The sequence below is a fragment of the Malania oleifera genome, chromosome 1 (assembly GCF_029873635.1).
Source record: "Malania oleifera isolate guangnan ecotype guangnan chromosome 1, ASM2987363v1, whole genome shotgun sequence".
Taxonomy (NCBI): domain Eukaryota; kingdom Viridiplantae; phylum Streptophyta; class Magnoliopsida; order Santalales; family Ximeniaceae; genus Malania; species Malania oleifera.
In genome coordinates, this window is record NC_080417.1 from 103,725,218 (window position 1) to 103,743,754 (window position 18,537).

Here is an 18,537-nt window from a genome sequence, read left to right on the forward strand (position 1 = left end):
CGTGAAGAAAGTCTATTCACCCCCCCTTTAGACGTTTAACCGGGCAAACAATGACCATTTATCTCCACATCCTCAATCCTCATTTAAGATTTAGTCCTCACACTCAGAAACAAGACCCAACGATAGTATTCATAGTTTTCCTGAAATCGTCACCCAAGGAAAAACACAAAAACAACCACGGAACTATTGCCTCCCGGCCGCAAGATTGAACCCTAAATTCCCAATCTCATCCTCTAACAATAACTGATTCATATCTCACACCACCCATCTCTTAATCTCCTCACAATCCATTCCTATACTCAGGAATTGTATTCCGCTGTTTACTAAAGTCTGCAAAACCTGCCAACTAGGCTCTGATACCAAACTATAACTCCTTGAGTTTTCATACCATTTTTTTAAAATCATCAATAATGATTAAAGCATAGACATCCAACATCATATCGGTCACGTCAACAACCTTGATACCATTCACATGACCCGACTCGCATTGCGTATTGGGTAAACAGACGTTTTATTTATATTAACCTAACAGCGGAAGACATAATGTACATACCATCCATAATACAATATCCAAAGTATCAATATCCATATACATATATTAAATAGGTACACTCCTAATTTTAAGATACACCCACATAATTAATCTTATGAATTTATGAGATACGTGAATGAATTACCTAATTAAATGTAGATACATAACCCATTCTAAGATACATGCTATTTTCCAAGATAATAAATAAAATAATAATATTAAAATATATTAACAATTCCCCCATTTTTTAATATTATGTATGTATCATGCACGTAGAGAGTTTAACAATCAAAGATTAATAATTATGCATAATGAATGTGTGCTCTGCATTGAACTAGTAGTGGTCTCATACTTGAACTATGACTACTTAATGGAAATAAAGTATTACTGCTCACACATAACTATTCAGGTGTTGACATGAGCTTTAACAGCTACCACGTTTTGGCCCTAGTGTTAATTTCGATTTCATAAGCATATTTGGGAATAAGCCCAACTCTCATAAAGAGTGACCCCACTCTCATGCTCACATGGGGTGAAATCTATCAAGGGCGTTCCTATAACTCTAACACCCCATTCATAAGTGATACAAATTATCATTAAGAGTTTTTTTTAAAAACTCAACCTTCTCTGTTACAAGATAAATGCACTTACATCATATCAACGAGTTTAAAAATAATAGTGTATTTCTTACGACCACCATATGATTTGTTATTCCCATTGAACCCAATTACAGGATGTTTGGTCCTTGGGTTGGGTATCCTCATACGTGGTTCATGATTTTATGGGCTTTAATCTCATCCCCCTCAATGTATTCTAGACCCTTTCTCTTGCTAAGGCCTTAGTTAATGGATCCGCAAGATTTTTAGAATATTTTATATAACTCACATTAATGTGGCCACTACTCAAATATGATCTCATAGTACTGCGTTTTCTTCTTATGAGTATAGATTTACCATTATAATAACGATTATTTACTCTACTAATTGCAGCAGTATTATCGCAATTAATTAGAATAGGTGGCATTGGTTTGTCCCAAAATGGAAATTCATACAACATATCTCTTAACCAACTTGCTTCCTCATTAGCTGATGCTAAAGCAATAAGGTCGCGTTTCATAGTTGAGTTAGCAATTATTGTTTATTTTTTAGATTTCTAGCAAATAACACCACCACTTAAAGTAAAAATATAACTTGTGGTTGAGAGAAAATCACTTGACAAAATATTCAAATCAGCATCACAAAAACCTTCAAATACGATAAGATACTTAGTAAAAAATAAGCCATAATTTTTTGTACCAACTAAATATTTCATTACATGTTCAAGAATATTCCAACGTTCTTTACCTGACTTGTTCAAAAATCTACCAAGCATTCCTATTGCATATGCAATGTTAGGTCTCATTAAATTAGTAGCATATCTTAGGCTACCAATAATGCTATTATATTCCTCTTTATTAACCACTCCATTTTCTTTCTTAACAAAAAATAAGTGATAACTTGAATCAAAATGAGTAGTAACATGCTTGCAATTATTATAGCCATATTTATTCAAATTTTTTTCAATGTAATGCGACTGATCAAGAAATATACCATCGCACGATCTTGCAATTTTCATGTCTAAAATAACATTAGCCTCACTTAAATATTTCATCTTAAAATGTTTTTTGAGCATAGTTTTTGTTTATTTATGACATGAAAATTTGGACCAATAAGCAAGTCATCCACATAGAGACTAATAATAACATGCGGATCTCCAATTATAATAGTTTTCGGTTCCTTAAAAAGAGTGTACATCTTGAACAAAGATTTATCATAACAAACATGCCTATTAGCACATGAGTTTGCCCACCACCCCTTAATACCGCGGACCATATTTATATTAGTAAACATCTCCACAAATGGTTCCTCAACTATATTAGATTGAGAGAATAGAGTCACGTTTTCAAAATTTGCAAATTCAAACAATATGCCCACTTTGGCCACAAACATAACAAATATTGTTGTTTTGCTTGTTTTGATTGTAAATGGGTCTTTGTTCAAATTCTTTTGATTAAGGTTGCCCCTATTCATTTTGTGAGGTCTACTATTATTTTTCATATTTCTTCTCTTAGGTTTTAATTAAGGTTTTTTAAAAAAAAAAAAAAAAAACATTTGGTAAAGTAATATGTTTCGAAGTAATAATATTTACCTTTGTGGCATTAATGTTGTTGGTATTACCATATTTCTGCATAATTGCATTTTGCTCTCCTGCCTCCTTGGTATCATACTTAATCTTTCCTTCTCTTGAAGTGGGTTCCTTTAAACTGAAAAGACTTGTTGAGATCTTCAACATTTTCATTCGGTTTCTCAACTGTAGACTTCATATTTTGAATCTCCTTAAAATTGTTAGTAAATCTAATAAAATGAAAACAATAAAACTTAAACACAAATGAAAATACAAATATAAATACAATTCACAAATAGGTTGAGACATGAATATTTCGCTCTCTTTAAGGAGATTCAAGCTCTCTACGATTTTTGGCTTAACTCACGAATCGGTATTGCATAACTTCTCAAAACTTGTCTCCCCCAGGACACAACAGTTTGATTTAAATCATACAACTTTCTCCGACTTTGTACAAATGAAGGAGTCTAAAGCTCCACAAAAAAATACATTTCTTTACTTGTCAAACTCTCTAACTTCTCAAGACTTGTCTCCCCTAGGACACAATAGTTTGATTTGAATCATACGACTTTCTCCAACTTTGCACAAATGAAGGAGTCTAAAGCTCCACAAAAAAATACATTTCTTTACTTGTCAAACTCTCTAAACTTGAAAGAAGAATGACACGATGAGAGTGATGTGAAGAAATTGGTGTGTAGTACCAATGCCTTAGGGGTCTATTTATAGGCACAAAATATCATTTCATTTTTTACGCACTTAATAAACAAGATGTATATATATATATATATATTAAATAGGTACACTTTTAATTTTTTTTTTAAAGATATACTCACATAATTAATCTTATAAATTTATGAGATATATGAATAAATGACCTAATTAAATGTAGATACATAACTCATACATGCTATTTTTCAAGATAATAAATAAAATAATAATAATAAAATATACTAACACAATTTAAATTTCAATTTTGTCTTAAACATGAAAGAATAATATGAAACTTAACTCCATTTCCACCAGTTAAAAGTAATCCTTTGTGAAAGGTCTTCGCAAGTAATATAGTTATGTATTGTCATTATTACTGCCCCGATTCGAGCCCGCCCCGCCGCCCCTGAGGTCGATAAAAGCCTGGTAGGTGGGAGCAGCCACCTCGCTACTTTCTAGATAGCCAAACAGATCCAAAGTTACCTTTAAGTGTTCCCTTCCGAGTTGCCAAACACCATAAACCCTAATCCGACCATCTACTCACAGTCCTTCGTCCACAACTTTTTGCAGGCTGAAAAGCCCAATCTCCGAATCATCTCGAAACGCTAGCCGCCCGATGTCTTCCTCCGGGCAGCCCCAGTTCCGCTACACGCAGACTCCTTCAAAGGTGCTGCATCTGCGCAATCTCCCCTGGGAGTGTACAGAGGAAGAGCTCATCGAGCTCTGCAAGCCCTTCGGCAGGATCGTCAACACCAAGTGCAATGTTGGCGCTAACCGTAATCAGGCCTTCGTTGAATTTGTGAGTTTTTTAATGCATTTTTTTCGCCTTTTTTTTTTTCTTTTCTTCAGCAGAGAATAGTTGACCTGAAAATTTCTGGGGAGACAATACGCCCCATGTTCATTTCTGCTTGGGGAAACATGTCTCCGGACCTGCTTACAGCTCAGTCATGAGTGCCCGCGCACCTACTCGCAGGCGCACGTATGTGTAATAAAAACATGTACATGCATACTGAGATGAATTTTCTTTCTGGTTAAAACAGGTAGTCTCCCCAAATTAGGGGGTTTTGTTGCATTGGTAAATCTTGAACTGTCATATTTTGTTTTGTTGGGCGCGCAGCTGAAGTAAAATATGAGTCATGAAAAACCCAGAAATCCCGATACTCCCAACATTTCGCATGCCTTAGAAGCAAATTTCACACACTTGCAGATTAGCCTCATGCTAGATATTGCCAAACCGGAGGGATCTTCTCCAAATATAGTTTTTAAATCAGATCAAATGCTTTCTCCCACGAGGGAGTGAAGCTGTCTTACTCTTGGGACAACCCCTTCCCCTTAAGGTAAAGCCAAGCAATCTCTTCATCATTAATCCTTTATTTGCAGGTTCCAACTTCCAAGTCCTTGCTGTCTAAGTATCATACACCCACAAGGGATTGGTAAGCCCCTGCTTCACTCTCTGAGTATCCTTTTCTCGCAACAAATAGGAAATATTACCTGCCTAGAATACTCAACCAAAAATGAGTTAAGATTAAAAAATTTGGCTCAAATCCCCCAAATCTCCACCGAAGGTCTAATTCATTCAAGGAATCACACTCTCCACTTGAACTGAAAATCTTAACCAATGCCACAACACGATTTACAAACTCTCTCTAATGCTTCCCTTCAAAACCAGATCTCCTAAACCATTCTTCAATATTCTTGTGTACCTTCATACGCAAGACACTGAATTTGAGCCCAAAATGAACTAAACAGTCTCCAAGACAAAACCATGTTCTGCCCATGTCAACAACCTTTGCCACCCTGCAAGTCCATCAAATCTGCAAAAGGACTGCACGTTCTAATAAATCCACATCACCCAGAAAATCATAAGTTGTTTCCTCAAGTTTCAAACACATCAAACTTAAGCCAATTATGCCACACGTTTTTATGTAAGAAGGCAGCGGATCTTGTTGAGCATTTAAATATTATCATTTTTCCAATTAACCAATTCCAACAAATTTACCAAGTAGAACCCTTTTGTTTGTTTGTTTTTTTTTTTTTTTTTTTAATTTCTCCTTTTTTAGGTATTCTCCAACATTCTACCAAGCCACCATTGGTCACATTTAAAAAAAAAAAAATCCTATAAAAACATGACTCAGCAAATTAATTATTTCTTCCAGCGATCAAATCAGTATAACTTCCACACTCTGTTGTCAATCACTGCATAACTGCACCTTCAGCGGAAGAAACTTTAATATGCAGTCTTCACAATTTATTTCATTCATGGTCAAACCTGGCTTTGATACCTCTTGGGCTTGGATCAGAAGCAAAACATGAAACACAAGTGAAAAGCACACAAATGCCAGCATACTCAAATCTTACATACCCCATCAACCAACCTCACAAACTTGCTGTTTAGCATTATGCCTGTTTTGCCCAAACGGGACCTTGCCAACTGTAATTTTGATGATTCCTCACACGAGTGAAATCCCTTCCTCTTCCAATTACACCCCCCCGTCTTGGGCTATAGGCTGAAATCTCTTCAATTAATCTTCTATTTTTGGATTCCAAGTCCTTCCTCTCTAAGTATCTACTCCTGCAAGGGATAGGTTAACCCTGCGTTGCTCTCGAAGAATCTCATTTCCACAAGGAATAGGAAATCTTAGCTGCCATGAATACTAAACTGAAAAGGAAATAAGATAAAGAGGAACTTGCGACAGATCCCAAATGAGCAATTGGCATAGCATGGAGTGTTGAAGTGATTTAGTTGGATATTTATGATGTTCCTTTTTTTTTTTGGGTTCTAGTTGGAATTCTTTGTATATAATTTCTTTCAACTTGTTAGCAGTCCCTTCTCAAGTTATGTGTTTGCATACAAGGGGTGAAGAGTTGGGAATTAGAGTGAGTTGGTGTTGCTGCAAGTTTGCATTTGGAAGACAATAGCCAAACTTGCTACAGATGTATTTATGAAGAAAAAAGTCATTTTCCCAAGTCCATTGAGCCCTTGGGCATGTATATTGGTTTCACTGTAAATCTTATTTTTGTTCCATGTACAAATTGAACAAAAAAGTGGATTAGTTTGAGTGTAAGCTGTCAGTATACTTTATCGCAGTGTCCGTTATTCCAATTTCACGATAGTTGTCAAAAGGGCACTTTTCAATGCACAATATTTTCCGATTGATTTTTAATCCAACTTCTTGAGCCATTTTCTGTGTTTGGAAGTTTTAACTTATCGGACATGGTGGCCCTATCATTGGCCGGTTTTTTCTAGTTTGATCAAGTCAATCAATCACGCCACACTATTTTTGAAGCTACTAGTTTGTTTTTTGTTTAGCATGTGTCATAAAGAGGTTATGGTATTGGGGGCCTTGGAAACTGTTACAGGATGGGTTGTTCAAATCTTATGTTTGATGCTAGCAAACTAAGTTTGAAAGCCTAGATTGAGTTTTTGAGCCTCAGTTGTTCCTATTTTGTACTCCCCCTTCCCCCGGAAAAAAAACGAAAACAAAAAAAGTAAAAGTTTAGAAGCTAATTTATTTATTTTTTCTTCTAAGGAGGCATTTATTTAGAACCCTAGAATCTAAGTTAGAGGAATCAAAATCATTCCCCATTACAGTAAAATCAGATTGATCATTTTGATTGATTTTTGTGTACCATATAAAGAATTGAAATGAGATTATTTATTGATTTCCCTTGGAATTGTTTGGTGGAAGAAGGAATTGGGAATTACAGAAACCTCCGTAGTTAGAAAAAAAAACTTTAAAAATTATTGATTTTAATATGTTTTGTAGACAATGGACATAAGGAAATATTATTATAATACTACAACTATTAGGAGGTATATTATTTTATGAATAATATGTTTACGTGTAGAAGGTAGAAGATCAAAGAAGATGGGGAAGAAGAATATGGAAGAAGAGGAAAGAAATGCTAGCAAGAGCTGAAATATCTCATTTCTAGGCATTGTGTGAGATGCAATTTGATGTGGGAGGGGAGATTATGTTGGTGTCGCAGAAGAATCTTTGCTCAGTTAGGGTTGTAGATGAGAATAAGGGAAGGGGATTGTCGGGATGGAGTAGGATGAATGATGATGATGCATGATTCACACCCACTAAGGATAAGGTGAACATCTAGAAAAAGGAGAAAGATAAGGAAGGTGACGGAGGATTGTATTTCAAATTGGCATATCAGCAGTTTGGGCCTAGGCAAGAATGTTTGGGGGCTTTAAAGAGTTTGGGAAAGCTTGGGTTTGTTCGGGAAGGATAACAGTAAAAGTTTGGCTTTTGAACGAAGTGGGCCCAAATTTTGTGTTAGGCCTGTCTAGATCTTTTCAAGGCTTAGAAGTTGCCCAATCACAGCTTCATCTATAAGGCTTGTCCAAGTTCAAGTTAGGAAAAAGGGGAAAATATTAGGGTTTCTGATTTAGCTGGGATGTTTGAGGCATTTTGGAGGAAACTGGAGACGGATGAAGAAGGAAATGTAACAACTGTCAGGTCAAATCTCTGACTGTAAGAAATATTGACTTGGGGAATGACTTAGAAAGAGAGGGATCTCTTTTGGGCTTCGATTTAGAGACTAGAGGAAAGAACAGTGTGTTTAACTAATGGTTTGAAGATGGGGGAGGAGGCTTTTTTTTCCCCCTGGTCTAAGCTTAGTCAGGGAAGGGAGGATTTGAAAGAGACAATTGCTTTGCTGTAATCCCAAGAGAAATTTGCCAATTGCTAAAGATGCGTTAGTTATGAACCTTTGGAGGTGGTTTTGGCAGAGATCCTTATTTTGTGGGAGCAGATAGCTATGAGGAACATGTATAATAAGTGGGTATTTATTACTTAAAAAGTTGAAGACAATTACAGAGTTTTACTAGTACCATATGAAGGAATTGGGGATAGGGCCTTTAGGCTCTTTGAAGATATACAAAGAAAGAGAGGAGAAAGGGGAAAAAAAGCAGGAAAAAAGCGAGTTGAAGAGACTAGAGTCTGCCATTAAGAGAATTTTTTGTATAGAAAAAATATATAAACAAAAAATGATGTACAATACAAGGAGAGCAAGGTGTCTGCAGAAAAAAAAGAGGGAGTCAAGAATAGCTAAAACAATTACGAGCTACCCTCCAGTCTCTTTGAAGGTCAGGCAGTGACAAACCCAAACAATATGGATTATGGACCCAAAAGAGGCAAGGAATACAATTCTATACATAGCAATCAAGGGGAAAATGTGTGATCATTGAAAATTCTTGAATTCCTCTTGATCCAAATGGTCCACATGTAGAAAAAACCACACAACTCCATGAGGTCTTTCCATTTTTTTGGTTTTTCTGGAACCTGCCTATATTTCATTTGCAAGAGATCCCCTTCGAGCCACCCAAGCTCACAAAACAAAAAAAAGAGAGCACCCCTAAGAAGAGTTTTTTTTTTAAATTATTTTTTTGGGTTTTTTTTTTTTTTTTTGTTTACCAAAATGGGGATATGAGGGTGACGTAATACATAGTTGGAGTTAAAGCCAAACATATTACAAAATTGGTGTTGTTCATAACTTGAACATGCGGACAAGGTGGGCCCCATAAAAATTGTTAGGCGAGAGGGCTGTTTGTGAAATTGAAATGCGGATAATGTGGCAGGCCCTGCAAGTCAGAGCCTACAAAATGCAGTAGGAAGTGAGGGACTTGTTGTCCATGCATTTGAAATGCAGACATAGTGGGGTTGCGAAAAATAAAAATAAAAATAAAAATAAAAATAAAATAAAGGTACCGGCCAGCCATTAAATGCAAGCTGGCTGTCTCTCTGCAGCTGTCAGGGGAAGGAAGGGTTTCAGCCTTGATCAAGTGACTGAAATATTAATGGTTGTTTGTATGTTTTCTATAAAAAATTAATGTCTGTATGCACTGAATGCTATTGCATGCATTAGACTTCCTCCAAAATTCTCCAACTCCCCACACACATTTATTTTAGACTTCCTCCAAAATTCTCCAACTCCCCACACACATTTATTTTAACTCCCTAACTACCAACCAAAATCACAACCCCCAACGACCCAATTATTAACTTAGTGAGCATCTTCCTCTGTATAAGACCACTCCCAACTCTCAACAACCCAACTACCTCTCTCTTATCTTTCTCCCAAATTTTCTGAACTCCAAACCCCCAAGCCATGGACACCATCATAGCAATGGTTTTACTACACTTCCATACATGAGAAATGTAAGTGGAGATGTCATGGATAACCATCTTCTCATTTCGATACGAGTTGTGGCATGTCTACTACACCATCGTGCATTCCCCCACAACCAGATTATTTTACACTGGAAGAGTATGGATAAAATCTAGAATTTCATGGTGAGCATACTGGTTCTGACTCTTGTCAATCTCATGAATGTTATTACTGATAATGTCCTTGTCACAAATTTTGAGCTTAACGCAATTAGGAATATGGTTCATAGAGAAACTGTCTGATATACTATAGAGGGTGACATTCGTAGGAGCGTGAAGGAATTTTGTCGTGATATAATGACAATGAGGAGTATGAAGGCCCTAAACTAGATGAAGATGATCTTGAAGGGACACAATTAGAAGGCCCTAGTGAACTGTTAAATGCCCAAAGATTCCAAGATGTAGTCTTCTACTTCTTCACATATTGGTTCACATGCTCTTAGTTTGCTATGTCAATGGGGGTGCTATACATATGCAATATTGTGAGATCCATCTAAGTATTTACACAAGGGACTGTGATTCACTGACGAGGCGAAGTTGGAACTTTCTATCCAATAGTGTTACATAATGCAACATTGAGATTACACAGTTGTAGGGTCTAAACTAGATAAATGGACTCTGCAATGTAAAAGGCGTGTGGAAAGTAATTGCCCATGCTGACTTCATGCTTGAATACTGAAGGCACACTGTGACTTTGAAATAATTTGGTTGTGGGGGAATGCATGATGGTGTAATAGACATGCCACGACTCGAATTGGAATGAGTATGAAGGCTATCCATGACATCTCCACTTAATGTCTTGCGTATGGAAGTGTAAAGAAATCATTGCCTTTGTTGGTGTCCATGGCTTGGGAGTTTGGAGTTGAGAAAATTTGGAAGGCAGATAGAGAGCGGTAGTTAGGTTGTTGGGGGTTGGGAGTGGTCTTATATGGAGGAAGATGCCCATTAAGTTATTTATTACTGGGTTAAATGGGTTGTTGATGGTTCGATTCATTGCTGGGGAGTTAAAATTAATGTGTCATGTGTGTGGGGAGTTGGAAAAACTTGGAGGAAGTCTAATGCATGCAGCAGCATTTAGTGCATGCATACATTAATATTTGATATGAAACATGTAATTAATTTTTTGGTCAACTGGACAACGCTGAAAGCCTACCCCCCCCCCTCCCGGGGGTGCCAGCTGCAGAAAGACAGTCAGCTTGCATTTAATGGATGGCCTGTTAGCTTTCTCCTTTATTTTTATTTTTATTTTTCGTGGACAATACTGAGTCCACATTTCAGATGCACGGGCAACAAGTCCACTCAGTTCCACCTGCATTTGGTACGCTTGGATTTGTGGGGTCTGCCATGTTGTCTGCATTTCAGTTACCCGAACAACCCACTCACCTAACTGTTTTTGTGTGGCCCACCTTGTTTGCTTGTTCAAGGTGTGAACAACCCCAATTGTGTATTATGTTTGGCTTTAACCCCAATTATATATTTTGTTATCCAGTGCCCATTTTGGTAAAAAAAATTCCCTAAGAAAGTTTGCCACCTGATGATGAAGGAAGAGATGTGCATTTGTTTCATTGGATTTGCTGGATAGGGAGTACAGGGCCTTGTAGGGTCATCTGCATTGTAGTAAATTATGCATATCAAGCCTATTGTGAGAGACAATCCAAATGTAGGCCCGAATCTTGGTGGGGACCTTAGCCTTCCAAATAATGTGACTCCAAGGAAGATGATTTGAAAAATGGTTGGTGGAGAGAGTTTTTAAAGGGAAGAAGGAAAACGGATTTAGTAGTTAAGAGGTCTGAAGAATCCTGTTCCTAAAGTCACTCAGTGCCCCTATTTGACAAAATAAAAGAATACAAATCTTTAATTGTGGTGAGTTCATCAATCTCTTGTTAAGATTACAAAGAAAATGAAAGTCTCAAGAAAGATAGCTCTCCTTTGAAGAAAAGAAAGAGCTGATAGGTGCATTGTGAAGAGTGGAGATTTTTAAAAGGCAGGGTACCATCATCTCCAACTATCTCTCATCAGCCCAAGCCTGTCATTATGAACTTAGGGGTTAGGAAGAATTATGGGTCTATCCACATTCAGTGGAACATATGTTTGACTATTTCTTTTGCTGGTTTTGGGGAAGGTATCAAGGTGAGGATGCTAAAAGGCTGTGGAGATGTGCTCTTGTGACTATTATCAGTGGGACTTAAGGTGCAGGCTGTTTTTTTAAGATAAAAAAAATATGTTAATAACAAATCAAAAGTAATGAAGGAGGACAGGATATACTTTACAAAGTGCATTCTTCCCAAGACACAGCATCTAGAAGATTGCATGCACTGCGCATAATCATAAAGCCCTTCTTCGTCTACTCTTCCCAAAACTTTGATAGCTCACAAGAAGAATTCATACACATTTATGGAACCACCCACACTTCAGTGAAGCAGGAGGAAAGGGCATCTCAAAGATTTCTTGCCTCCTGATGATGAAGGAAAAGGTGTGCATTAGTCTCGTTGGACTCACAGTGAAACATAGAAATATTTGGGCTAAGAGCCTTGTAGAGCCTTCTTACCTATATAAGAAGGTATTAGTATTAATCATAATAAGAGAAAGAGTCCAAGTGAAAGCTCAGGCTTAAAAGGATGCTTAGCCTTCCAAATAACACTTAAAAAAAAAAAGCACAGCCCGGTGCACAAAGTTGCTATGTACGTGGGGACTGGAGAAGGGGTGGACCATGATGGGTCTATAGTATGCAGCCTTACCTTGTGTTTTTGCAAGAGGCTGTTTGCATGGCTTGAACTTGTGACCTCCAAGTCACATGGTGACCACTTTGTCGTCGTCCCAAGGCTTCCCTTTAATCTAGAAACAAATTCATATATGAAATCAGAAGGTGGGTTTAGCTCTTTTACTATCACTTGCAGAAGTATTTCCAAGCAGTCATAGATCATAGCGATCACTTATCCATAAGAATTCAGAAGGCGGACAAATCTATAGGCAAATTGAAATTACATACCACAAGGCAGACATGTTTTGCCCTTTTTGCTGAGAAGGTGAAAAATAAGTGCTCCACTCCTTTCTAAAGCCTTGAAAAATATCCAAATTCCAAAGCTAAGGAAACATTATGGGGATCAAATATTTGCCAGATATGTTTTTATGAATTTCTCACCATTGAAGTGGGGTTGCGCAGGGAAATCCAAAAACAGGCAAATTTGATCTTAACCTGTTAGTCAACTGGACCTATGGAATTATGCTTCACTGGTTGCCAAACCTCTCTACTTACTTGAGAGGCTCTTCTAAATACAAGGGTGAGTTTGGTCCCCTTTTTGCCTCAACTTCTCCTTTTTAAGAGCAAAAGCTAGGTCTAATGTGTTTGGTAAACTGTTTTTCCAGCTTTTAAAAGCCAGCTTTTAGCTTTTTCGGGGAGCTTTAAAGAGTTACAAATTTGAAGCTTTTAAAAGATAAAAGCTAAAAGCTAGTTTTTTCTCCCCATTCTATTTCATTGTTGTCCTTATTTTTTTTTTTTTCAAATATTACAAAATTATCAATGCATTAATTATATTTCCTAAAACTACAGATCTGTTTTTCCCATTTTAAATTCTTCTAGTCACTCAACTTTTTTACCAAACATTCAAAGTCAACCTTTCTTTGTAACAGCTCCTTTTCCCCCGGGGCGGGGGGGGGGGGGGGGGGGGGGGGTAAAAAATTTTTAAAACAATTCCAATAATCTCTTTTTAAAAAGGTCCTTTTAAAAAGCCACAGGGGGGCCAAACTAAGCCTCAGTTGGCTTTGTGGAAGAAGGCACTGCATCGATTCTCAATAGGTTTTTATTATCTATTCATCATATTAGGTTTATATAATATTGCCTAGACCATAATGCCTCTTCTAGTTCAAAACAAATATATGCCCACAAAAATTTAGAAGAAAAGAATCATGAGTTTAGAATTGTGACAGGAACTCTGGAAGATTGTATTTGAAAGCTCGAATTTGTATTTTAGATAAATATTGCAAATGCATGTTTTTGAAATTCAAGAATAAAAAATGAATGCATTTATTTTTTGTTTTGTGAGTTGAGAAAGTTTTTGATAGATAAAGTTATAATTCTAGGAAAAAAGATATTTTACATGAACTATATGCTATCGATGGGTTAGATGACGAGCAGCCTCTCTTGAAAAGGTCTACATATTGCTGTTCTAAAATTCCACTCAAATTAGGGTAGTATATTTTGTAAGTCTCTTGTCCTTTCTTATGACCATGATTAAAATTTTTCCAAGCCTCATGCTTTCCCCTTTGCCATATAGATCATCAGCTTGGACAATATTACTTCAAACTGCTGCATGCTTTGGTCCTTGTTTTGCACATAATTAGAAGCTGGACGACCTCAAATTCACAGTATTTCTCCAATTGCATTGGAAGGATATTTTCTATTAAAAGGTGCTCCCCAACGTTACAGGGATAATCTCTAGGAGACAAAAGTCTAAAGCACATTCGTTGAAGAGAGGGGACAAAAAAAAAAACAAAATTCTTCTATAAAGTGGCGAAAATCCATAGAAAATGAAGTTCTATTAGCAAGGAGGATGTGAAGGGAAAGATCATTGAAGAAGAAAATGACATGAAAGAGGCTATTGTAATTTCTGTTAAAAGCTTTAGTCCAAATCACATATCCAAAGATCTCTGCTGGAATGTATACATTTCTAGAAGACAGGGAAGGGGAGGGCTGATTGGATTGAGATGCCATTTGATGTTAAGGAGATCGTGGCTGTCAAAGGATTGTGATATAGATAGAATGCTGGGGCTTTATTATTTTACCATGGCTTTGTCCGAGAGATTGGTTGGCGGTGAAAAATGATGCTTTGCTGATTTTCACCCTGTGGGGGGGGGGGGGGGGAGGGATTTTGTCAACACTTCCTTGATTATTAAGAAAAATGGAGCTGCCAGAATTAAGAAATTTCATGGTAGTAGGCTATATTTACAACATTATGGCAGAAGTGTTGCCAAAGAGATTGAAGTGGTGGAAGAGGTATTGGGTCCTTTTCATTGTGCTTTTGTGGTGGGGTGATAAATCCTCAGCGTGGCTTTAATTTATGGTGAAGTCATGGATAGCAAGTTGAAGGAGGGAAGTAATGGGGTTATTTGGAAAAGGCCTATGGGCATACAAATATTTTCTCATGTATATCATGGAGTGAATAGGATTTGGGCAGTTATGGAGGAGACAAATCTGTCGGGGTGTATTCCTGGGGGCATGAGGTGAGGAATCCTTTATATCCCTTTCTTTTTATTGTGATAATGAAGGTGCTAAGCAAAATCATGAGTAAAATAGTGGAGGTCGGGTTGTTTTTCTGTTTCGTATTGGGAAGAGTAATGTAGGAAAAACAAAGTAATTTCTCACTTTTCACAGACGGTACCATTATTTCTTTGTGGGGCCAATTGAACAAAAATCTGAGATTGAGATGTATCTTCTTGTGTTTTGAGGACATGCCTGACTTGAAGGTAAATTTGGTGAAGAAGTGGAAGGGGGCCTTTTGGTTTGTGCCTTGTGTTGTAAGGTTAAGGTTAGGGCTGGGATGCAGAAAAACATGAGGAGAGGCTGGAAGCCTCTCTATAACCTGGTCAGTTTTGCTATAAGTAATGGCCAATGGGGAGTTTACATTTAGTTTTGGTGTGACAGCTGGTATGTGGATTCCTTTAAAGAATAAATTTCTTGATCTGTGTTTTGGTTCCTTGAATTGTTCCTGCAGGTATATTTAGTTTGTGATGTATCTTTCTTGAAGGGGACACAGGAGCTTTTTTTGCGAAATTGTTAGATAGCTTGCATGGGAGTGGCTTGACTGTGCATATGCAAGATGGCCTGTTAGGGAGAGGTGGGAAAGCGTGATGAATGGCTTGGTTTGGTATTGAAATATATATGTTTTTCAGGGTAGTTGGTGGTGGTAATCAAGGAGGGGAGAGGACTGACTTTCCTTGGAAAGCCCTTTCACTAAAGTAGTTTTCTTTATGACTGGGAAGCTACTTGTTAAAAGGATTTTGACATTGGATATCTTCAAAGGTGGGGAATCATGGTAGTTGACAGGTGCTTTCTTTGGGAGAGAGATTGTGCCATATGCTTGTTGGATGCGAGGAGTACAAAAATTTTCTGGAAAGTACTTTGGCTATGAGTGACATTCCCTGGTTACTAGCAGGCTCTGAATGGGGAGGAATGGAGAATTGTGGGCTTGGAGGGGTATTCAACTGACAAAGAATGAAATAAAATTGTAGAGCTGATCCCACTGACCATCTTTTGGATGGTTTGAAATAAAAAAACAACTGTATAGCTTTTGTAGGAATTGGGGCTTCTATAGTTCTATTAATTTTGTTGAGGATGGATATACTAAATTTTTTTTCTTTTTTCTTTGGTTTGATGGTATTTTTTAAATGTTGAGGTTATCATTGATTTTGTTGATAAAATTTTATTGTAATTTCTTATTGTGTACTTAGGTTGCACTCTCTTGGTGCCCTTGGTGTTTGCTTTTGTTTTGCCTGTACATACGCATATAATGAGAGTGACATTTATGTAAAATGATATGAGATTTGTAATATTTTTCTTGAACCCCATCCCTCTGCTCATAATTCAAGTTGCCACAGTCAAAAGGACTTGATTCTTGTCAAAACATGGCCCCTGCGATGCTCTATTTCAATTCTGGTGCATACCAAATGCTCACAATTGAAATGAGCCATCAATTTCTGATCCCTTCATTCTGATTACAAGCAAACAAAAACACTCTTTAAGGTTACATTTGATTCATGAAATGCCCACTCCTAGGTGTAGAATGATCATAGGATTAGGATTTGATGATTTACAAAAGAAAATGTGTTGTCATCATAGAGCAGATAATAATGTGGACTCTTTAGTTAATCCAAAGAGAGGAATGGCTAAGGAATGGTTATTCCCAAATTTCACTATGTGGATGCCTACTCTTAAGTGTTATCTTATTCTATGTTGATGGAAGCACAAAGTTTTGTACGAGTGACTCTTTTCTAAATTATTCCATCCCTTAACCATTTTTGTCCATTTTCACTCTATTCCTGAATAGACATTTGGCAAACAAAACATGGTTGAAATTATTATTGTTATTATCATCATCATCATCATCATCATCATCATCATCATTTTCGGCCTCATTTAGTTTAGATTTGAGTCCTGCTGCTTCAGACAATTTCAGTCCCTTTTTGCCTTCCTCATTTTACTGGAGAGTAGATTAACTATTTGTTAATTGTATATTATTTTTTAAAATTTATATTCAGTTACTTTGGTTAATTTGTTTTAGTATTAAGAACACACATTCAAGTCCATTCTTTTCCTTGATTAATGTGTTGATGTGCTTTTATGGACTCTGAACATGTTGCATTGTTTATTTCTCAATTTAGTTACAATTTATTGCTTACATAACATTTACAACCATTAATCAGCCTTAAATAATACATCCAAGGCCTTTGTTGTCAAGGGTGGCTTAAAAACAAAAATAATTTTCAGTTGTCATTTGTATGTAAATGTATTTTCCAAGTCCCTAACATGAAAAAATGATAGATTTATGATTCTGGTGTCTGCAACCTGTTATGTGACGCAGAAAATGTCCACAGCTGTTCCTGTAGAACCCTTGCTGTAACACGCACTGTGATGTGTTCTCTAAACTGATCTTAATTATGTTTTGGATGCATATTGTTTGTTGAACGCTCTTGACATCATGTTATTCATACTATGTTTTCATTGTGTTTCTCTTGGGTGGCAGCAGTTTGTTGACAAGGAAACTCTGTCCTGTCCTGTACTATAATTTCTTTGTATTGCACTTAGGTGGTAGCTGTTTGTTGAAAAAAAATCAATAATTTATTTTATTTATGGAAAAATAATTTTGCAGGTAGATCTTAATCAAGCCATTTCAATGGTTTCATATTATGCTTCATCTTCAGATCCTGCCCAGGTTCGCGGTAAAACAGTTTATATTCAATATTCAAATAGACATGAAATTGTCAACAACAAGAGTCCAGGAGATGTTCCTGGAAATGTTTTGTTGGTGACCATAGAGGGGGTAGAAGCGGGTGATGTGAGCATTGATACGATTCACTTGGTAAGTGTTTTCTGGCAAGCCGCTGTTACTTTTCCTGTTAATTCTTATCACATGAAAGAAATGTATGCATTGGGCTTGTAGACTTACATAGCACCAATTTTAGAAGTATTTTTCTCAATTCTTATAGTTTGTGATGCAAGTGCAACTTCTAGCTGTAACTTGATGCATGAACTTTTGGTTAATCGGCACTTTTTCATGGATTGTGATTCTCTGGTCTTTTTTCCATGGATTATGATTCTCTGGTCTCTTTTTCATGGATTATGATTCTCTGCTCATCTGTTAGCCTGAAATTTTTTGAAGTGTACTGGACTGGGAAAGATATAATTCTCTTGGTCATTTTACCTTTTGTAATTTTTATGCTTTTTATAGTGAAAACTGTGAAATGCCATTTTTCTTTTTGGTTTGTCCCAACTGTACTAGGTGTCTCACTGTCATGTTTAACTTAAAGCTCTAGTTTCACATGAACCTCTTTGATTGTTGATTGATGACTGCTTGCAAACTTCATCATTGGAATTGAGAATCCTTTTTTTCTTTTTTTTGGTTTGTTCCTGTTTTAATTTGCATCTGTTTTGACAGACCTGGTTCTAGCACATATATGGTTTTTAATTGGGGAATATAGGGTCAGAATTATAGTTTTGAAGTAAACTCAGGCTGTATTTCTCTTGTTTCCTTTTAGAGACAGCGTCCTGTTTAAATTATGTGTCAATTTTGACTGAGATCACTTGAATCACAGATGGTGATGCTTCTTGTTTAAATTCTTTTGTTGGAGACAGTTTGGAAATATTGTCATGTGCGTCATACTAAGGTCTATCTTCACGCATATATATACAGGTGTCATTCTGCACTTATTTCTCAACTGTTGGTATTTAAACATTTGGTA

The 18,537-nt window shown here is 36.7% G+C and overlaps 1 protein-coding gene across 2 annotated transcripts in view; it reads left to right on the forward strand.

Moving 5' to 3' along the window:
• Positions 1-3,767: 3,767 nt before the first annotated feature.
• The window catches only part of LOC131143741 (polypyrimidine tract-binding protein homolog 1), a 31,199-nt gene continuing 16,429 nt past the window's right edge, over positions 3,768-18,537 (forward strand). Inside the window, exons 1-2 of one of the 2 annotated variants that reach the window (XM_058092026.1) lie at positions 3,768-4,202; positions 17,448-17,657. In XM_058092026.1, coding sequence (XP_057948009.1) covers positions 4,020-4,202; positions 17,448-17,657 — 393 coding nt within the window. In that variant the 5' untranslated portion in view covers positions 3,768-4,019. The remainder of the gene's footprint in view (positions 4,203-17,447; positions 17,658-18,537) is intronic. The other variant, XM_058092036.1, reaches the window with a different exon arrangement.